At 55.8% G+C, this 18,541-nt stretch overlaps 1 protein-coding gene across 1 annotated transcript; it reads right to left on the bottom strand.

The window, feature by feature from the left end:
* Positions 1–13: 13 nt before the first annotated feature.
* On the bottom strand, positions 14–10,493 carry SH2D5 (SH2 domain containing 5). Its single transcript, XM_012659270.1, has 10 exons — positions 10,471–10,493; positions 6,261–6,389; positions 5,886–5,966; positions 5,475–5,549; positions 4,378–4,524; positions 2,827–3,075; positions 2,495–2,669; positions 2,032–2,140; positions 1,177–1,336; positions 14–528 (listed from the first exon to the last, which is right to left on the bottom strand). Exons 2-10 carry the CDS (start codon positions 6,345–6,347, stop codon positions 325–327), a joined length of 1,287 nt encoding a protein of 428 aa, XP_012514724.1. The 5' UTR covers positions 6,348–6,389; positions 10,471–10,493; the 3' UTR covers positions 14–324.
* Between the last annotated feature and the right edge of the window lie 8,048 nt (positions 10,494–18,541).

Below are 18,541 nucleotides of genomic sequence, written 5' to 3'. Positions count from 1 at the left end.
GACCTCCATCACCAACAAGCTCCCACCTTAGGAGTAAAGTGGAAGCCCAGAAATGACAAGCATCCGAAGTCACCCAGCAAGTTAACAGAAGCCTGGAACTCCACCTGCCCCTCCTAGAATCTTGAAGGGCCACACGCTCTGCAAGAAGCCCCTGGTAATCCCCAATCTCAGGGCTCCCCTCCCACACACGGTGAAGCAATGGAAGACCGGTCCAAGGGGCAAGGTGACTGGATGGAACTGGTGACCAGTAGGGTGCGACAAGGGCGGAGGCTGCTGAAGCCAGGGCCAGGGTGAGTCTGGGCCTTGGCAGTGGGCCCCGGCCTCCTAGCCAAGGCCCTGCAGTTCTGCCTCGGACTTGGCATGGCTGAGGGGCCGGAGAATCCGGGGCAGCCTGCCCTCGGGCCCGCAGTCCTGCTCCTCGTAGGTGGGGTTCAGGCGGCCCATGTCGAGGGGGCAGAAGAGGCTGCGCTCCGTCACAGCGTGGTTCTCCACCAGGGCCTCCAGGCTGGGGAACTCTGCTGGCAGGTGCTAGGCGAGGAAAGGGCTTCAGCTCCAGTCCCCTTCCCCATGGCTCATGCCAGCCACCGCCCCCCGACAGGAGGCTGACCATTTCAGAGAGCAGGACATAGAGCTCAGAGAGGTCACATGTGCTGCATGGCACAGACACCATTTCCTCTCTGAGACATTCAGCGTAGAAGTAAGAGTACACATGTGAAAAGTCCTGCCACCCTCTCCCAGTCCCTGGAAACCTGGGGGCAGGACAAGACGCCCGAACGGAGCTTAGGCAAGCCCTGGCCTCTAAGTCAGTTTCCTCCTCTTCTAAGATGGGCTGGGGTGTGGGAAAGCAGGACTTAAAAGCCAGGATTCCTACAGAAATGCGAGGCGTGACTCCCGCCCGGCCCACGACTATTAGGTGCACTCTCCCAAAGGCCCCTCTGGAGAGCGGGCCCTCAGGGACCAGGCACCCTCCTGGTCCTCCCAAGTCTTTAGGTCAGGGCGGAGCCAAGAGGGCAGAGGCGGGGCCAAGTGGGCCAGCAGGGCCAATGAGGGCAGCGGAGGTGGGAGGGAATTGGATAAGGGGCGGGGCCAGAGGGAGCCAATAGGATACCGGGATGGAGGCGAGGGAGGCTCAGGACCTCAGAGGTTAGAAAAGGGCCGGGCAGGCCGCTCACTCACCTCCACGCAGTAGCGGCCCAGGTGGTTCCGGAAGACCTGGTGGGGCACCACGCCGCACTGCGTGCGCACCGACAGGCACCACTGGCCGCTGGTGCCCGGCTCAGGCCACAGCAGGAAGGCCCCGAGCACGTCTCTCCGCAGCAGGGCGAGGGCACAGTGCCTGCGGGCACAGAGAGGGTGGCTGAAGGCAGGACCCTTAGTCGGGGTTCAGCCTCAGGGTGCTCCCTGGGCAATGGGCATAACAGCCAATAAACAGCCAATAACAAGATTAAATGCCCTTAAAACCATAGTGCCCGCCAGGCGCGGTGGCTCAAGCCTGTAATTGCAGTGCTTTGGGAGGGGGTGGAAGGTGTCATCGCTTGAGCCCAGGAGTTGGAGGCTGCAGGGAGCTACGATGGCGCCCCTGCACTCCAGCCTGGGCCACAGCACAAGATTGTCTAAAAAAAAAAAAAAAAAAGCCGGACCCAGAGTAGCTGCTCAACGCTGAATGAAAGGAAGCTTTTAGAGGCTTAAAAGGTTTCCAAAGGGTCCCTAATTGTTCACAACTGCAAGACCCGATCAGGAGAGAGGTTTAAAGAGCTGACATTTAGGGAGCTCTTGCCCTGCCACAGGCCAGGGCCTGAGAGCTTTGCCTGAATTACCTCATTTGATCTCACAACCTTGCCATGAAGGTCTTTCATTATCCCCATTCTACATTTGAGAAAACTGAGGGCCAGGGAGGTGGAGTCCCAGGCCTGAGGCCACCAAGGTTGGCAGTGCTCTGCACAAGAGTGTGCACCTCAGGGCCCTGGGGAAGCCCAGAGCCCGTTTCTCTGCCCACCCCAAGGGACTGGCATCCGGCCAGTCCCCTCCTACCTGGAGATGCCAGCAAAGGCCCAGATGTTCTCTGTCAGGCTGCCATCGCTCTCCACCAGGCACGAGGGGCCACCAGGTCCCCGGGGCCATGCCTCCCATGCAGCAGGAACTATGGAGACCGCCCAGGGGTCAGAGGGAGAGCGGCCAAACCCTCCCATGCCCAGCCTGCCCTCCGGCCACAGGCCCCATCAGCCCCGTGTCTGTCTCCTCACCACGCCTCCCGCCCTGCCCAGCAGGCACATGCGCACACGGGCGCCCCCACACACCAGCTACAGTCCAGACCCAGCTGCACGTGCAGTCACTGTGCAAGCCCTGGGCACACACAGGTGCACAGGCATCCCCTTGGAGGTGCGGCCATAGCCTTGCAGGGATGGACACTGACGCCCACCCTCTCTGACTGGCGCAGGAGCACACAGGCACGTGCTCCAGGTGCACATGGGGCAGGCGTGCTCCTGCAACTCACAGGCCTCCCGAGCTGACAGCTGCAACTGAGTCTCGTAGGTGCACCCTCGGTAGGCCCCTGAGCGGATCACCTTGCTGCGAATGGCCTTCTTGCGCACCAGCGTGGGTGAGCAGTAGGGATTCCCCAGGCGGACGTGGCGGGGGCCCCCGCGGCCTTCTGAATCTGGTAGCTCCTTCTAAGGCACCAAGAGGAGCCCACGGGCAGGCAGACTCAGGCCTAGCCATGTCAGGCTGGGTGAAACCCCCCCCAAAGTCCACCATCCCAGTGTGACCCCCAAGCCCTCGTCCAGTTCCCTTGACCACTGCCCACTCCCTTGCTGGGGTGCTGCATACCCCACTGCCCACTGGCCCCTCTGCTGGCAGCCGCCGGAAGGAGACCAGCGCATGGACGTTCTGTGAGAGCTGATCACGGCTGAAGGGCTCCCGCACCAGGCCAGGGAGTCCTCCAGGGCTGGGTAGTGGCTTCTGGGGCATGTCCCCTGAAGGCCCTGGGCAGGGCTTAGGCTGTGCCCTCTCCTCAGGGTGCTGCAAGAGGTAAGCAAGCTGGAAGGAGCGGCAGAGTAGCAGGTACAGGATTTGGACCTGGGGGGAGAGGTGGGCTCAGTTGGAGGAGCTCTCCCAGGGAATGCCGAAAGCATCGGCCCTCCTGCCACGGATGCGTGCAGCCCCGTGGCTTCGAATGCTCCTCCTCACTCTTCCTGGGAGAACTACTTACCCTTCAAAAGCTCACCACCATGCAGGCTCCCCTACCAGCTTCCTTAATTTACTTAACAAATACTGAGCACCTACTTTGTGCCAGGCATCCTGACTGGGGCAGAGAATCTAACCGCGGCCAAAATGCACCCCTAGCCATGGGCTTCCCACTCCCGCCCTGTGCAGTCAGTCAGTGCCTCCTAGAGGAGTGGCTGCGAGCGCAGGCCCTGGAGTCAGAACCTGGGCTCCAATTCAGGCTCTGTCACTTAGCAGCTGCTGTGTGACCCTGGGCAGAGCATGGCACTCTCTGAGCCTCTTTCTTCTTATCCCCTGTGCTCCTTTGAGGAGTTAATGAAGCAGAGCACAGAAAACTCCCAGCGTGGGCCTAGTCCTTTTCTGGGGCCAGCGTACTCTACCTGCCACACACACCATCCAGACCCAACACATTAGAACCTTGAGTTGCAGAAGATCAAGGGCCATGTCTCAGCCACTTGTCACCCCAGCATCCAGCACAGGGCTCGACATACAGCATGACAGCAAATGCTTACTGGATGAGACCAAACCCAGCCTCTGCTTGCCACACGACTGGCTGCCACAGCCCTGTCGTTCACAAAGGTCAAACTGGTTTTGACTCCCCGATCCACCTGCCCCCGCCTCGCCCCCACCCGACCACACAGGGCCAAGCACTGGCACATCTCAAGACCTGGCCCAGCCGCTGCTCTCACAGAACCCAAGTGTCTGTAATCAGGGACAGACTGATGATACGGTGGGGTTCATGTCACAGGACCCCAGAGAGAGGGGCAGTCCAGAGGAGTCAAGGCGGGGTTCACATACACGTGGGCTGAGCCTTGAAGGGGAAGTCAGAATCTGCCCGCACGAGAAGGGGAGGGGCACTGCACACAGAGGGGACAGCACGAGCAGAGGCCTGGCAGCGAGACCCTCCAATCTCTAAGTGTACAGCCGGGTTCCCGCCCGGGCCCCAGGGAACGCTGAGGCCACTGACTTGCTTTGTAGTGTCCTCAGCGGGCAGAGCCACATAAGGAGCCAGTGTGGCCAGGGGCACATGCCTGGAGGGGGCGCAGGCCACCTTGGCTTAGCCCTCAAAGGCCTCTGTCCCTGGAACCTGTCCTGATGCCCAGCACACCCCCGCCCGGCCTCAGTCGTGGTCCCCCTGCCTCAGGCCCCAGACACCTCTCCAGGCTGGCTGCCCACGAACAGGTGGCAGAAGAGCTTGCTGGCCGGGCTCCGTGGGTTGCGGGCGATGAAGGCAAACTGGCAGTCGGCGGGGCACCAGGTGGAGTAGAGCACGCGCCTCAGGGCATGCGCCATCAGGAGCACCTGCGGGCAGCGGGCGTGAAGGCCCCTCAGACCAGCACCTGGCCTCAGCCCTGGGGGGGCCCCCCACCTGCTCTCCAGCCTGCATGCCCAGCTGAGGGCCACCCCACTTCATGGGAAGAAATCCTCCCTTCTCCCAGGCCTGCCCAGTCCCAAACCTCATCCACCTTGCACCTGGCCCCTGGGCTGGGGACCATCCCCTCACGCTAGGGAACCCAGGGCAGGGCAGACACGGTCTGCTGGGGTCCCAGAGAAAGGCAGTGGCAGGCACTGGGGTTACACGCCAGGTCTTGAAGTCAGGGGCTTCGAATCCTGGCTCTGTCACTCATTTTCCATGTGACTGGGGCAGGTGAGTATAGTCTTCTGTTGTGACATGTGTCAAATGGGGAGAATACCAGTATCTCTCTGAGAGGGCTGTTGGTGGGGGTCAGTGGGACCTCAGGCAAGTGGCGCAAGACCTGACCCCGCAATGCCCAGCTCTGGGACACCGTATGCACTGGAGCTACGGGGTGCAGGCAGGCACACAGTTATCGAGCACCCACCATCAGCTTGCACCAAGAGGAGCAAGGGCAAACTGCGGGGGGGCGCACGGCGGCCAGGCAGGGGCTCCCAACTGGCCTCCAGCCTGAGTCTGGCCCCTGCCACAGTTGTGAGAGGCTGTCCACGGCCCACCTGCCGAGACGGGGCAGGGCACCTTCAAAAAGCTCATAGGGCTGGAAGATCCCGGTGCTCAGGTTAGGAGCTGGCCCCTCTGGAGGAGATTTTGGAGGCCTGCGGGTAACTGTGGCCTGGAGCTTGCTCTGGGAGGCGGGTCCTTGGAGAGAGACAGTCCAAAGGCCCAGAGCAGACTGTGGGAAGCGCTGGGGCCAGGACCCGGGCGGAGGTGAGCATGGCCTGAGGGAGGTGACACCTGGCCCTGTCCAGTCCTCACTTGCACCCACACGGGCTCCTACCTCACCCTCCCCACTGTAGATCTTGAGTCCCTGAAGGCTGAATTTCAGGATGACAGCCCGGCGTCGGGGACAGTCCTGGGGGGAAGAGAATTGGGGGGGGGGGCAGGTGTCACCTCCCAGGCTTTGCCCTCAGTACCATCCACCAAGGGCTGGTCAGGGATGAGGGACTCAGGGACTAAGCCCAGGGAAGTGTGGATGGCTCCTGGCAGAACATCCCCCAACCAGGGCCATCGAGGGTGACATTATGACCCACTCCCAGGTCTCCCATCTGTGTCTTCCAACTGTGGGGTGCAGGTCACAGACAGCCCAGAGGAAGGGAGTCCCCAGCATAAGGGATCTGGTCTGGTGGGGTCGTTCCAAGGCTGGGATCTCTCCCAGGGAAGTGCCCTCCCAGCCCCCCAGCCCACCCACCTTCAGTGCCCACAGCTGTTGCTGCACCAGCCACACGCTCTCCTGTGCGTCCAGGTCGTCCACGGGGAAGGAGCCCACGTACTGCTCGGCAGCGGGGGTGGGAGGGGCAGCACAGGGAGTCAGGCCCCCAGATACACTCTGCCCTGCCAGCCTCGGACAGCAGCACAGCACAGGTCCACGCTCTGCTGCTTTCCCAGCAGGTGACCCTGGCCGAGCCACTCTAGCCCTCTGAGGTGCCCTCCCCTCCTGTGTGCACACACACTCCAAAGCGTGGGCCAGGGAAGGAAGACCTGGAAATGGGTCCTTGACCCCCAGCTGCTCCCCACCCCCAGGGCCTGCCACCCAAGGACCACCCGGACGGAGAGCCGCACCCACCTGGGCAAACTTGGTGATGCACCTGGGCTGGAGAGGGGCCGGCCCACAGTCAGAGGCCCTGCGGCCCCGTGCCCCGGCCTTCTGCATGGCCCCCAGGGTGCCCGGCTCCCAGCTCTGCAGGAGGGAAGGCTGCAAAGGGCAGGAAGACAAGGGCTGGTCTGCAGGTAGGCAAGCCACAGCGCGCCTAACAGCCCAGTGAATTCATTTGTTCATTTGCTCATTCATTCATTCCTGAGCACCTGCTATGTGCCCAGCAATGTCCTGGGCACTGGGGACACATCTCCGCCCAAAATGATGAAATCTCTGCCTGCCCTCATGGAGCCGACATTCTTGTTGAGGAGAAAGATGATAAACTGAATAATAATATGGATGATATGTTAGATGGTGATAAAGGGAAGAGGATCTGAAACATCAGGTTGGGGGTTGATTAAAGCTAGGAAGCCCTCCCTGAGGAGGCGAGGTTTGGGTCAAGATTGGAAGAGTGGCCGGTGGCTCACGCCTGTAATCCCAGCACTTTGGAGGCCAAGGCAGGAGGATCAGAGGATCACTTAAGGCCAGGAGTTTGAGACCAGCCTGAGCAACATAGCGAGACCCCATCTCTACAAATTATAAAAATAAATTAGCCAGGTGGGGTGGTGCACATCCGTCACCCCAGTTACTCGGGAGGCTGAGGCAGCAGGATCGCCTGAGCCCAGGCATTGGAGGCTGCAGTGAACTATGATCACACCACCGCACTCCAGCCTGGCTGACAGAACAAGATCTTGGGTGGCAGTGCATGCCCTGGGTTCCTCCCTTATTCACTCAGCAAACCCTTAAGACCAAGTGCTCAGTTCCCACCCCCAAGGGGTGGCAGTCAGGGGACAGACTTGTGACCAGCTTAGAAAAAGTACCCAAGGGAAGGGAAGGCGCCTTTGAAGCCTCCGCCAAAGAGGAAGGTGGTGACAGCAGTGAGAACAGAGTCTGCAAAGGCACAGAGTGGGGAGAGCAGCTGCTGGGGTCCTCAGGGAGCCCTCACCAGAACCGCAGGCCAGGACCAGTTTGGGATCAGCCTTAAATGCCAGACGAGGGAACTGAGGCTCTGCCCTGGGGCCAGTGGGAGCCACAGCAGGTGGCTGAAAGCTGATGGCCAGAGCTGAGGGGGCCCCTGCTCATTCAGCACAGCCAGACTCCAGTCTCTTCACGAAGCCCCCTGCCCCTTGCAGATCGTGAAGACCAGAACTCAACCCGACAGTGCGCTGATGCTAAGTCGGGATGCGGAGAAGGTGGACAGCCGCCCTGGGGCGCTGAGGAGCACCGCCCCCGCCCCCCAGCCCAGCTGGTTCTGGTCTTTCCTGGGACCCTTCTCCCAGACCCACTAGTGGAGGAGAGGGAGAGAGGGGAGGCCTTACAAGATTGTCCTCATTTCCCCTGAGAGCCCAGGACCACAGCTGGTGCTCAATAGATGCTGAATAAATGTGTCAACAGACCGATGACTACAAGAAGAATGGCTGACTGCCTTTCCCGAGGTCCCCAAGAACTTGGCTTCTCCAGCCTTTCTGGGGCCAATTAGAAAGCCACCTCCATCCCCCATCCTGGCTGGCCCTCTCATCAGCCTACTCGCAATCACTAACTTGGGATCAGAGAGACCTGGGTCCAAATCCTGTGTGACTCTGGGCAAGCGGCCACAACTCTCTGAGCCTGCACTGCCTCGTCCGCAAGCCTGGGAGCGGTGGAGAAGAACCCGGCAGAGGAGCGGGCACCGCACGGCCAGCCGGGCTGGGAGCCGATGCTCAACAAAGAGTTTCACGGGGCTTGGGGGACCCCAAAACCTGCTACTCGGGGGGAGCTTGGGAGGTCAGCAGGGTCTGACCACTTTCACCCCATCCTTGTCCCAGGCCACACCCACAGGAGACCACCCAGTCTTGGAGGGCAAGGCAGGGGGAGGCCAGGAGAAAGCAGGTATGGGACAGAGCCTGGGCAGGAAAGGGTGTGTCCTGGGTGTGCCCCAACTCACCACCGTTGTGGGGAGTCTTTGGAGAAGGGGGGAGGGTTTGGGTGCTTTGGAACTGACACTCTCAGCACCAAGGGCCAGGAACAAAGGCCTCTATCTCTGCCCACCCCTGACCTTCAACCCCAGGCTCAGGCCAGGGTGGAGGGGCCGGCACAGACGACAAGCTGGAAAATAAAGGCTGCAGCGTCCCCTGAGGCTTTCCTGGCTGCCCTCTCATCCAGTCTGCCCTCCCGCTGTTCCGGGCGGCACCCTCCACTTTTTGATCCTGATCATTTTTCACATCATATCCTTTAGTACCTTTTATGTTTAAATAAAGCAAAGTCAGCTGTGCGACCAGCACCAACGCCACGTGACACCTGGTCCAGGTAAGGAGAAGGCTTCCAGCGAAGCCACCTTTGATGGCAGGCGGTGGGGGAGGGAGGAGGCCGAGACCAAAAAACCAAACGGGACAAAAGGGAGAGAGGGAAAGAAGGGAGGATGCAGAGGCAGTGGACAGAGGCGGGAGCAGAGAGGGGTGCTCAGACAAAAGAAGAGAGAGAAAGGAGAGCCAGGAGGAGGGAGAGGAGGGCACACTGGCCATCCTCAAGCACTGAGAGCGGGAGACGGAGAGGAGCGCACGCGATTGCACGCTTGCGCACACGCACACTCGCAGAGGCGGCCGTCTAAGCCAGCCTCCCCCTCCAGATCCCCAGCTGCGGCTCTCGGTGCCCTCAGGGTCCTGGCGGGGGTAAGGCTGGGGCGGTCAGGCCACAGGCCCTCCCTCCTGGGCCACCCCCCCCATTACCTGATCTTTTCCCTCGTCCTTAGCCTCCCTGGAAACTGAAGTTTCTCCCTTCGTCCACCTCCCTCCCAAGCCTGAGGGCACAGGCATTTCAGCTCCAGCGCTGGAGGTGGGGGTGGTCGGGGTTCCAGGGAGGGCAGCAGGCTCACCCTAACCCTGGAATCAGACCTGCTTTCCCATTTTGGGTCAGACCTGGTTTTCTGAGGTTTGACACAAGAGCCTGGCTGGGCGAGCCCCTTCCTAAGGGGACACGTTTGGAATGAGGCTGGGGCTCTCCTCTCGTTCCTCTGAGGTTTTCTAAGTGGTCCTACTTGGAGACAGGGGACGGGATGGGTCGACTTGCCTCCTGGGTCAAGCACACGGGCTCCCCGCTGCACTGTACTTACCCACCTTCTCAGCCTGCTGACCCTGGGCTCAGCAAATGGTGGCTCAGGGAGGTGAAGTCACTTGCCCAAGGTCACACAGCATAAGTGGGAGAACTGGGAAGGAACCCAGGGCTCCGGAGCCCTATCCCCAGGCCACGGCAGTGCCCTTCTGCTCGGACTGCCCTCCCTCGCCCTGTGGGCCCAGCCTGTTCCGGAGCAGGCGAGGCGAGGAAGCAGCTGGCTGGGAGCCCCCAGGTGCGGCGCGGATCTGACCAGCAGAACCGCTGCTTCCTCTCCCTGGCGCCCCCCTGCCCCGGCTCGCTCACGCCTGCCCGAGCCCGCGGGGTCGCGGAGAATGAAGACCCCGCAGCCGGGGGTCAGGAACACGGACTGCGGGGCCACAGGTTGGCTGCCGTGACCCTGGGCGAGTCGCGTTACTTCTCAGCCCCGGTTCGTCCGCTGCGAGGCGGGCATCGCTCGGGGCCGCCGGCGGGTTGTCGTTGCTGCCTCCCTCCGTCCGAGCCCGCGATCTGCCGCCGGGGCCGAAAGTCCCAAAGTCCCCGCCCTCTGGGGCGCCCCAGCTGGGGCGGGGGACGGCCCGGGGGCGGCAGACGATGTGCGGGGCGCGGGGAATACGAGGGGCGTGCGTGTTCGCGCCGGGACCGGAGGCAGCGTGGCGGGCACGGCCGCTCCGAGCAGACGACATTCGAGCGGAAAGTGCTGTTTTCGGACCCAGCGGGGCGCAGAGCGCGGCACCCACAGGGCGACGGACCGCGCCGTCTTACGGTCGTTCCCGGGAGCCACAGCCCCCGCCCGGGGCACAGGGCGATGGCGCAGGTGACCGCAGATGGGGTGACGGCGCGGAGGGGCACGATGCTCCCCGTCCCCCGGGACCCTCCCCGCGCCTCAGCGCCCGCGACCGAGCCCCGGCCCGGCGCTCACTCACCGCGGCCGCCGCGCTCCAGCCGGGTCCCCGCAGCTCGAACCCGCGCAGCCCCACGCGCCCCCGCGCCCCCCACGTGGCCCCGGGAACCGGCCCCCGATCACCTGGCGGCGGCGGCCCGCCTCGCCCACCAATCGGCGCCCGCGGAGCCGCTGCGCTCGGCCGCGCCGCCCAATCGGCGGCCGCAAGGGGCCCTGGCACCGCCCACGGCAGCCCGCGCCGCGGCGTTCCGCCTTGAGGGGCGGGGCTGAGCCGGCACGTCCCCCTTTTTGGGCTGGGGGCTCTGGATCCCCCGGGTCTCACCTGTGGGTCCCTTCTCCCGGAGAGCCTCTGCCCCTCCCGCCCCCTGGCTAGCTCCTCCTCGTCGTCCCCGCTGCGGGCCCCGCAGCGCCTCCTCCGAGAAGCCTTCCAAGACCACCAGTCACTCTCCGCTGTCTGCCGAGCCCTTGCGGCTGTCTTGCTTGCTTGAGATCCCGCTCCTCTTCGCGGAGAGCGGCCCTGGGCCGGAGGGTCTCCATCCCCCGCAGGCGGGACAGAGCCTGCCGTCCTCTGGGGGAGCGGGGTCGTGGCGCATCCTCTCCCTCCCTGTCTTCCCGCCGGCCGCTCTCACGCGAGGACGGACCGGACTGATGGAGCCTGCAGCTCGGGGCCCGGCACCGAGAAGTCTGGAACGAACGTTCATCCCTGCACACGGGCCGTGACCCCGTCCTTTGGGTCACACGGAAGTCCACTTAGACGGGGGGACGGGTCAGCAAATCTAGCCAGAGTGTCAGCCCCCGCCCTGAGCCGGAGAGCACTTCGTTCCCATCAGGCTAGGCGCCCTGCAGATGCCAAAAATAAACAGCAAGTCCGAGTGAGCCCAGGCTTTGGTGTGTATTAAACCCGAAAGCTGCAGAAAGAAGACACCAGAAACTGCCCACGTACCACACCCCAGAAAGGCCAGGACACAGGGGCTGGCTTTCCCGTGGGGGAGCAAAGGCTGCACCCTAGCAGGTGAGCGCCCTGACTGGGTGGGTGCAGGCTTGGAGGGCCGGGGGAGTTCCAGAGGAGGCAGCTTTGGCCCCTGGGGCCGTGCTAGACATTTGCTTTGTCTCCTGAGAGCATCTGGAAACCCTTCCCGAGGCAGCAGTGAAGTGTAATGGTCCCAAATCCGGGCACTTCATCTTACTAGTGCAACACTGGGCAAACAACTCAGTCACTCGAATCTTTGAGTGATGTTTGAGTGATCTGTAAAGGATGTTACTCACGCTTCACTCACTGCGGTGTGAGGATTCCAGTGAGTTCTGTGGGCAAAGTGCTTGGCACAGGACCTGACCCGTGAGCAAAGCGCTCAATAAATATTAGCTGATATTAGACCTTGCTTTTATTCTTGATTTTCTTTTGTACGTGATGGGACGGCCAGTGTTTACTGGCTTCCGGTGTGAAGTGCTCTGGGAGACGCTTCACCGCAGCCACCTGACGGCCTCCCGCCCAGCGATGAGAAGGAACAAGGTGGTTTACAAGTTGGTCCTACTCTCTGCAAATGCAGCTTACGAAGTTCAGGGTACACAAAGGATAACAGGTTAATTCCTAACGTTCTAAAAAAAAAAAGTGAATTTTAAATAGAGGAATTGCCAAACTACTAGATCCACAGTCCCCGTTTTGAGACTATTCAGAGAAAACAACACAAGGCACAGCTCTATTATATACTGATGCCAACAAATTTCTGATGTGTACGATCATTCTGATACTTACGATTTTTCAAATAGTGATGGGAATTTGTTTCAGGTCAAAATGATAAAAGACCAAGGAATTAAAGGAATTAAATTCAGATGATGAAATAGTTAAAACCAGAGGGAGGCTGGGCTTGGTGGCTCACAATCCCAGCACTTTGGGAGGCCGAGGCGGGAGGATCCCTTGAGATCAGGAGTTCAAGACCAGCCTGAGCAAGAGCGAGACCCCCGTCTCCACTAAACATAGAAAAATCAGCTGGGTGTGGTGGTGCACACCTGTAGTCCCAGCTACTCTAGTCCCAGCTACTCGTGAGGCTGAGGCAGCAGGATCGCTTGAGCCCAGGAGTTCAAGAGTGCAGTGAGCTATGATGATGCTACTGCACCCTAGCCTGGGCAACAGAGCAAGACCCTGTCTCAAGAAAAAAATAAAATAAAACCAGAGGGAGAACCCTGCTTTCTAAATCTTTCTCAAGAGGGGACAGAAGGTCAAGAAGAAGAGTGGCAGGCACTGTGCTAGGTCCCAGGGTTACAGAGATTTACAACAAAACACACGGAATACCACAAAAACTAGATCTAGGAAGATAAATATGTTCGAAGTATGTGACAATAGCTACTGACTTTATTACCACCAAGGATCCCCTTTTGATTGGTTTTCACCCCTACTCAGTAATACAAAGTTTCGAAACCTAATGCATTTATACATTTAAAGTTCATTCCTTCATTTGTATTTACATATCAAGGTAATGTAACTGCTCATCTGAGCTCTTCCCCCAGGTTACCAAATTCAGTGGATCTAATTCCACTAAAAGCACAGAAACTCTAAGCTTATACCACGGAGGTACGATGTAGATGTACAAGCAGAAAGGTTCACATCAAAGGTAACAAACTTCAGTGGGTGTCAGCCAAGTCCTGGGCAAGCCACCCTAGTTCCACTCAGCACTGCAGCATAAGACAGCCACGCTGCAGATACATCATCTGCCACATGTATCTAATCTTACATTCATGACTACACAGCTTTTGAGAGCCACCAGGTATAGAATTTCAACCAGGTATACAATTTCAACCATTGGAATTTCAACCAATGGCTCGCTTGTGCATGAAGCCCGAAGGAGATACCCAAATTAAGCAGGGGAGGGATGACAAAAAAGGCAAGCTGAGGTTGGGGTGGGGGTGAGAGTCATGATTGCTGAATATGTTGGTGCACACGCCATGTCATGGTATTTCCTGATGAGTCAGTGACGATGACTAAACCACACAGGTGTGAGCTTGCTATCACAATCTTCCCTTTTCTCTAAAATCCCAGAATCTGGTATTGGAGCTGCCAGCTGACGCATGTGAGTGGGAAGTATCGCCACATCACTGAGAAGCTGATCTCCAACAATAGGACTGAAAAGCAGAGCCAAGATGGTGAGCTTGTTGCGGGCCAGGAACATCTCATCCACATCTGCTTTTTATTTATATTTGAGAAAGGGTCTCATTCTGCTGCTGGGGCTGGAGTACAGCAGTGCCATTGATCATAGCTCACTGCAGCCTCAAATTCCTGGGCTCAAGCAATCCTCCCACCTCAGCCTCCCGAGTAGCTGGGACTACAGGCGTGCACCACCACACCCAGTTAATTTTTAAATTTGTTGTAGACAGGGTCTCACTATGTTGCCCAGGCTAATCTTCAACTCCTGGCCTCAAGCAATTCTCCCGCCTTGGACTCCCAAAGTGCTCGGATTACAGGCGCGAGCCACCTCACCTGGTTCACATCTGCTTTTGACCGCATGCGCTTCCCATGGTGATCGTCACTCTCACCCTTGAGCACCATCATTTGTTCTCTCAGGTGTGTCCTGATGGGTGTCCCTGCAACTTACCCCCAACACTGTCCCCCCAAAATAAGTGACCTAGAACTGTGGTCCCCAACCCCTGGGCCATGGTCCAGTACTGGTCTGTGGCCTGTTAGGAACTGGGCTGCGCATCACTGCCTGAGCTCCACCTCCCCCACCCCACCCTCCATCCATGGAAAAATTGTCTTCCATGAAACCCGTCCCTGGTGCCAAAAAGGTTGGGGATTGCTGACCTAGAACACAGATACTTTTTTTTTGAGACAGAGTCTCACTCTGTTACCCGGGCTAGAGTGCCATGGCGTCAGCCTAGCTCACAGCAACCTCAAACTCCTGGGCTCAAGCGATCCTCCTGCCTCAGCCTCCCGAGTAGCTGGGACTACAGGCATGCGCCACCATGCCCGGCTAATTTTTTATATATATATTTTTAGTTGTCTAGCTAATTTCTTTCTATCTTCAGTAGAGACAGGGTCTCGCTCTTGCTCAGGCTGGTCTCGAACTCCTGCGCTCAAACGATCCGCCCGCCTCGGCCTCCCAGAGAGCTAGGATTACAGGCGTGAGCCACCGCGCCCGGCCAAACACAGATTTTTTGAAAAGTTCTAAAATAGTATTACGGGCTGAATTATGTCCCCCTTTAACCTGGAAGTTAAAGTGCTAACTTCCAGGAGCTTGGAATGTAACCGTATTTGGAGATAGGGTCTTTAGAGAGGGGATTAAATTAAAATGAGGTCATTGATGCACATCCCAATCCAATATTACATCCAATGGTGTCCTCGTAAGACATTTGGACATAGAAAAGTACAGAGAGAAGACAACCACTTCTAAGCCAAGGAGAGAGGCCTAGAACAGATCCTCCCCTCAGGGCCCTCCGAAGGAACCAGCCCTGCCAACCCCTTGATTTCAGGTATCTACCCTTTAGAACCGTGACAATAAATTTCTCTGAAGCCCCCCCAATCTGTGGCATTTTGTTACAGCTCCCTAACAAACTAATCTAGACGGCGATTAAAGTAAGATTCTTTTTCAGCCATGCAGGAAACAGGCCACGACTGACTCTGTACCGCCCAATTCCTCTCCCTGCATATTCTTCTGGTTGGCGGACAGTGTGGAGGTTGCAGTATTGGAGAAATATCAGAAATGTCAGAGCTGCGAGAGCTGCAACAGATGATCTAATCTAGTTCAAGTCGCTTTTCCCGTGGAGAACCAGAAGGTTAAAGTGCCTTGCCTGAGGTCATGCTGCTAGTTCTGGTTCCACAGTGGACTCACCCTCTTGGAGGGGCCCAGCCACCGCTTCTGGCGTTTTCCAAGGAGAGTGAACACGCTCTCCCTGGGCGTCAGGCGGTAGAGCCTGCCTAAACTGCTCCTGCCGCTTTATCTCTGGGAAATCACTTTCCATCTCATCAGCGCCTGTGGACTTTGGGTTCCCTTCCATTTGCTTCAATGTTGCCATTTACATAATGGCACCCGCCCCCCACATCTTTGAATAAAACTGGCGCTCCAGAAAGAGGCACCATGTTTATCTTGTTCCTACCTGTACCCCATCTGAGCAGCTGGAGAACAAGGAATGGTTTCTAGTTCTTTCCCAACTGCAAAGTACAGGTATAAAAAAAGAGGACTGCCCCTCTCAGAAACACTTGTTAGAAACGTTGTTGTCAGGGACAAAATAGGAGGCCGAGGGATGCATTTCAGAAAATAAGGAAAGGCGGTAATACCAAATACTCAAGTAATGCCTATGCTGAAGAACTTCAGCTCGCAATCTTTAATAGAGATTAAAAAGAAAGATACACATGGAGTAGCTTTTGGTTTTCTCTATAGCTCTCCTCTGCATCCACACGGCCAGGGGAACCAGCCGAGGGCTGCCCAGGCCTCTGGTGGCCACAGCTGCAAAGGGACTCACATCTCTAGCCCACCTGGCTTCTCCTCCTCTCCTTTTGAAACTCAAGGCTGTATTGGATTTTTTTTTTTTTTTGCTCATCTTTAAATAACCTCTTAGCAGTTAAAAAACCTGATAACCTATCAGAAAAAAAATCTAGGAACCAATGCCCACTCATCTTACGGCGTGACTCTCTTGTCCCTTGTTGCCAGAGGCTCTGCTGCCTGAGCTATTAGTGTGCTAAACCACTGAGGCATGGAGAACAGATGAGTGGTCAGTCAGTCAAGCCTGAGTTTAACTCCATCACTCATTACGTTTAATTTGGGGAAAATTAGCTACATTTACTTGCTTCTGAAAAATGGGGGATAATTTCATATATCTTTGAGAATATATCTGTGAGAATTTGAGTACAGGGTCCTAAAAAAACCTTTAGGGCAGCTGAGATAGTATCTCCCAGTAATCCAAAGTCTAATTTTGAGTCATCAAACTTAAAACAACAGCCACACTGACTTATTAGCGAAAGTTGACTTAATTTCATTGCCAAGTCCTCTGTACTATTAAACAAGTCCATTCTCTTCCATGAGCAGAATATGGAGTCACTGGGCTGCATGACAAGGGAGAATTCAGAAGCTTGAAAAATTAGCAAGGGGAGACAATCAAGATGGACCTGCATTCAGTGCCTGGGTTCTAATTCTGGCTTTGCCACTTACTATGACCTGGGGCATGTTACTGAACCATACTCTGTACCTCAGTTTTCCCTTCTGTAAAATGGGGGTAATAAAAAATGACCATCTCATAGGGTTGCTAGATTAAATGAGATAATATATATACAGAGCCTGACATGTGGAAGAAACTCAGTGTTAGTTATTACCATTATTATTTATATTAAATAAGCCAAATTTACTTTATCAGACATATTCAAGGCACCTTAGAGAAAGTTCTCTTTGCTAAGCAAATATTTAATAGCGAATAGTGTTAATTATACATTTATACACAATAGGAGAAAAAAGAGTTGTAATTTTTGAGAAAACAGCTTGGGAAGGAGCCTTTTTAGGCCTCCTTTGACACATTAGTTGTTGACAAAACAAACTTAAGAAAAGTTAAAATGAAGCTTATAAAAGTGAATCATCAAATGTAGAAGTTTTTCTAAACCCCCCAAAAAGCCATTAAAAAACTTATGGAAAATGACAGAGGAAAGGAAAGAATATAGGAAAGATGGTAGAGATTAGTTAACACAACGGATGAGGGATACCACTGGGCCATCTACAATGGCTTCTAAGCACATCTTTGTCAAGTGGTTCTAAGCCAAGAGTTTAAATAGTTCTGGGTCTTTAGCTTAGCTCTGCAGAAGTGAGTGACCATCTGTTCCACCAAGAAAATGCAAAAGCAACTCTGCATGCTAGGAAGTAATGTCAATCACAGCCTCCAGGGAAATAGTTTGATGGTCTTTTTCCAATTAAGAATAGAATTTCTCTCCTTTCATGGGTAAAACTAGAATTTTTGCTTAACTCAAAGAGAGATAATTAATATGATTTTTCAGGTTCCAAAGATGGGAAATTTTAATTATAATCCTAAAGTTTCTTGGCCAGACATGGTGGCTCACGACTATAATCCCAGCACTTTTGGAGGCTGAGGCGGGAGGATGGCTTGAGCCCAGGCTTCAAAACCAGTCTGGGCAACATAGTGAGACCCCATCTCTACCAAAAAAAAAGTTAAAAATTAGCCAGGAGGGGTGGAGCGTGCCTGGAGTCCCAGCTACTTGGGGGGCCAAAGTGCAAGGATCACCTGTGCCCAGGAGTTTGAGGTTGCAGGGAGCTATGATCACACCACTGCACTCCAGTCTGGGTGACAGACTTAAGACCGTCTCTAAACAGATAGATAAATAGATAATATTTCTCTCAGGTTAAATGCAGTAGTTAATGAATATGGCTGGTTTAATTTCTTTCTTCTGACATCTCAGGATGGCAAGAGTATCTGAGCCTAAGAATAATTTCACTGGCTCTTTAAGAATTTAAGAATAGGTTAGGAAATCTTGACTAGGGCTGACAAAATTTGGTAAAAGAGGAATGATGGAAAAAATGTCAAAGGTATTGACATATTGTTTAGCTCTTGTTTTCATGTGATTTCCCTGTTAGACATGATTAAAACACACATCTGGGGCCAGGCACGGTAGTTCACGCCTGTAATCCTAGCACTCTGGGAGGCCAAAACAGGAGGATCCCTTGAGGTAAGGAGTTTGAGACCAACCTGATCAAGAGTGAGACCCCGGTCTCTACTAAAAATAGAAAAAATTAGCAGGGCGTGGTGGCCCGTGCCTGTAGTCCCAGCTACTCGGAGGCTGAGGTGGGAGGATCACTTGAGCCCAGGAGTTTGAGGTTGCTGTGAGCTAGGCTGACGCCATGGCACTCTAGCCTGAGCGACAGAGCAAGACTCTGTCTTGAAAACAAAAAAAAAAAAAAAGAAAAAGAAAAACACATATCTAAAATTTATTCCTTTAATTAAGTCCATGTAGATAGTTAGAATGTGGTTCCATCTGTGTTGAATGCTTTTGTCACATGACTAAGGAAAGGTCTCCATGATTTCAGCAATGGTATCTTTTCTTTCTCATTTTGTAGGTTAAGAAGCTGACGATCCATCTCCCAGCACTTTCTGAGATTCATTTATCAAAGCTAGCTTATATGTAGTTTTAGAGTGTATGAAACACTGTAAATGAGCTCACTAAGCCACCAACAGAGTACTGAAGCTATTGATCCATGCTAGAGATTTCTGGGATTACCTCTTAGGTTTGTCATTC

Source organism: Propithecus coquereli, unplaced genomic scaffold, assembly GCF_000956105.1.
Source record: "Propithecus coquereli isolate 6110/MARCELLA unplaced genomic scaffold, Pcoq_1.0 Scaffold600, whole genome shotgun sequence".
NCBI lineage: Eukaryota > Metazoa > Chordata > Mammalia > Primates > Indriidae > Propithecus > Propithecus coquereli.
The sequence above is the reverse complement of the archived record's forward strand: the minus strand, read 5'-3'. Positions and strand labels throughout refer to the sequence as shown.